The 3543-nt window shown below is 45.2% G+C and overlaps 1 protein-coding gene across 1 annotated transcript in view; it reads left to right on the top strand.

The window, feature by feature from the left end:
* Window positions 1-3543, top strand: part of LOC111653402 (calcium/calmodulin-dependent protein kinase type II subunit alpha-like) — a gene marked incomplete at its 5' end in the record, with an annotated part of 9454 nt that overhangs the window by 3841 nt on the left and 2070 nt on the right. Inside the window, 2 exons of the mRNA XM_023404005.2 lie at window positions 501-560; window positions 3209-3263. Of these exons, the coding sequence (XP_023259773.2) occupies window positions 501-560; window positions 3209-3263 (115 nt within the window). The remainder of the gene's footprint in view (window positions 1-500; window positions 561-3208; window positions 3264-3543) is intronic.

Raw genomic sequence — 3543 nt, 5'->3', positions numbered from 1 at the left:
CCACCACCACCACCCCCCTCTCATTCGGCTCAGCCCTCATCACAGGGCTGGTCCTGGATCAGTCACTGCAGCTCTGCTGGAGATGAACAGTGAGGTTACACTGAATCAGGATCAGAGGGACTCTGAGGTGTCAGATCTTCAGTCAGTGCAACAGTGAAGAACCTGAGGCATCCGCAGAGTCCAGACCGGTTCTACAGAGTCCAGACCGGTTCTACAGAGTCTAGACCTTGTAGATGACTGATTTTTCTGAGATAAGCTTCACAGGTGTCACTCCCCGTCTCACCTGAAAACACCTGAGACCACATACAGTCAGGTCCGTATGGATCCACTCAGAACTGAGGGTTCACCTGGTCTCACCTGGTTCAGTCAGGTCACACCGCCCAGAGGGTTAGCATGTGTCTGTTTACACCTGTCATGGCTCTGATTGGTCAATATAAGACACTAACATGTCTGTATCAATACCTTATCAATAATCAATCACTGTGTTTGTGTGTTGTCAGATCATCAGAAGTTGGACCGTGAAGCTCGAATCTGTCGTTTACTGAAACACCCCAACATCGGTGAGCACTACTACCTGTACTGCATGTACTAATACTGCTATGTCTACTGTAACCAATACTACTACTACTGCTGGTTTACTCTTACTCCTAACATTACTGCTGCTGCTTCTATGACTACTACTCCTTGTACTTCTAATACTACTGCTACTGTATTCAAAGTATCTGCAGCTGCTCCCTGACTGCGTCTAAAACACAGTATTAATACAACCACTACTACTACTACTAATATTATTAATAATCTTATTAATACTACTACTAATACTATTATTAGTATGACTGCACATTTTACTTCTGATGCTGCTACAAATATTATTATAGGTACTGTCTTTACTGCTACTACTAAAATTACTACTAGTACTGCAACCACTACTGCTAATACTACTACTGCTACCAATACTACTACTGCTAGTACTGCTAATACTACTGCTCCAGCTGCTGCTACTGCAAATATCACCACTACTACTACTAGTGCTGCTACTACTGTTGGTATGGAATTAAATGACACTGTCCAGGTGCATTATGGGAAATGGAGGACCCAGTGTTTCCTGACTGCTGCTCAGACAACATCTACAAAACTGACTCTATGAATTCTTTTACATTGGATAAAACACACACACACACACACACACACTGTGAATACGCCTTCAGTCAGCCTCAGGGCTCTGATTGGCTGAGATGGTGGTGAGCTACTGTAGCCAGGTGAACACTGGTTAGATACAAACCAGTGACATCAGTTCACATTTCCTGTTGTGAATTCACAATAAAAGCCCAGCACAGTTCTATAGGAAGTGTCAGGAAACAAACTGAACCAGAGTCACATGTTCAAATGTGACCTCATGCAGGCCCAACAGGCCAATCAGAGCACTGTGTGGGCAGGTGATGCTCTACAGATACTGAGCAGTGTTACGTAACCGTGTGTGTGTGTGTGTGTGTGTGTGTGTGTGTGTTGCTAGGCAACAATGTCCTTAGGTGAAGGCAACAGAACTCTCTCTCCTCCTCCTACACACACACACACACACACAAACACACACACACACACACAAACACACACACACACACACACACTCATACCTGTGTGAAAGCACTCAGAAAGAAATAATCAGGTTTTTCTCTCGAAACACTCCTACACAGTACAGCAGTGGTGTGTGTGTGTGTGTGTGTGTGTGTGTGTGTGTGTGTGTGTGTGTGTGTGTGTGTGTGGGCAGCAGCTCCTCTCTCCTCTGTTATATGTCTTATTATACCATATATACAGGAGCAGTAACAGACGCCTTCAGTGAAACTCATCAAACAGTCTGGTGAAGGATCAAGTGCTCAGATATTTACCAAAGTAAAAGACCCACACCACAGAGTGAGACACAGAGACACAGTGAGACACAGAGAGACACAGTCAGACACAGTGAGAGACACAGTGAGAGACACAGTCAGACACAGTGAGAGACACAGTGAGACACACAGAGACACAGTGAGAGACAGAGAGACACAGTCAGACACAGTGAGAGACACAGTCAGACACAGTGAGACACACAGAGACACAGTGAGAGACAGAGAGACACAGTCAGACACAGTGAGAGACACAGAGAGACAGAGAGACACAGTGAGAGACACAGCGAGAGACAGAGAGACACAGTGAGAGACACAGTGAGAGACTGAGACACACAGAGAGACACAGTGAGAGACAGAGAGACAGAGAGACACAGAGACACAGAGACACAATGAGAGACAGAGAGACACAGAGACACAGTGAGAGACAGAGAGACAGTGAGAGACAGAGACACAGTGAGAGACAGAGAGACACAGAGACACAGTGAGAGACAGAGAGACACAGAGACACAGTGAGAGACACAGTGAGACACAGAGAGACACAGAGACACAGTGAGAGACAGAGAGACACAGTGAGAGACAGAGAGACACAGTCAGACACAGTGAGAGACACAGTGAGAGACACAGTCAGACACAGTGAGAGACACAGTGAGAGACACAGTGAGACACAGTGAGACACACAGAGACACAGTGAGAGACAGAGAGACACAGTCAGACACAGTGAGAGACACAGTCAGACACAGTGAGAGACACAGAGAGACAGAGAGACACAGTCAGACACAGTGAGAGACTGAGACACACAGAGAGACAAGTGAGAGACACAGAGAGACAGAGAGACACAGTGAGACACAGTGAGAGACTGAGACACACAGAGAGACAGAGAGACACAGAGACACACAGAGAGACACAGTGAGAGACACAGTGAGAGACACAGACACAGAGAGACACAGTGAGACACAGAGACACAGTGAGAGACAGAGACAGTGAGAGACACAGTGAGAGACACAATGAGACACAGAGAGACACAGAGAGACACAGGAGACACACAGTGAGACACACAGACACAGAGAGACACAGTGAGACACACAAAGACACAGTGAGAGACACAGTGAGACACACAAAGACACAGTGAGAGACACAGTGAGATCTTACATCTGCTAGCTTACTTCTGCTATCTTACTTATTCTATCATACAACTGCTAGCTTATATCTGCTAGCTTACTTCTGCTAGCCTAGCGCCCAGTGTCTGTACATGTTGTGTGTTGTTAGCTTAGCAGCTGGTTAGCAGTCCTGTAGTTACCTGCTCAGTGAAGGTTTCTTTCTTTCAGTTCGGCTCCATGACAGTATCTCAGAGGAAGCGCATCATTACCTCATCTTTGACCTGTGAGTCCTGCTCTACTCTGGTCTGTCAACCATTCTAAGTCATGTGATGTCATGTGATGTCACAGGTGTCACATTATTGTGTTAAATTGTATGTTGTTATGGTTTGTTACATTGTAGTTTCAAGTTGTTATATTTCACAACGTTTTGTTATGTTACTTTGTGTAACGTCCCTTTACGGTTCATTGAGTTATGTTACGTTAGATTATATTATGATGAGTTATGTTACGATGTGTTACGTTGTGTTATGTTGTGTTACGTTGTGTTTTACGTTGTGTTTTAC

The sequence above is a fragment of the Seriola lalandi genome, unplaced genomic scaffold (assembly GCF_002814215.2).
Source record: "Seriola lalandi dorsalis isolate HSWRI2012SDOR001 ecotype SW California unplaced genomic scaffold, Sedor1 jcf7180002054195, whole genome shotgun sequence".
NCBI lineage: Eukaryota > Metazoa > Chordata > Actinopteri > Carangiformes > Carangidae > Seriola > Seriola lalandi.
This window is presented reverse-complemented; position numbering and strand designations above follow the sequence as displayed.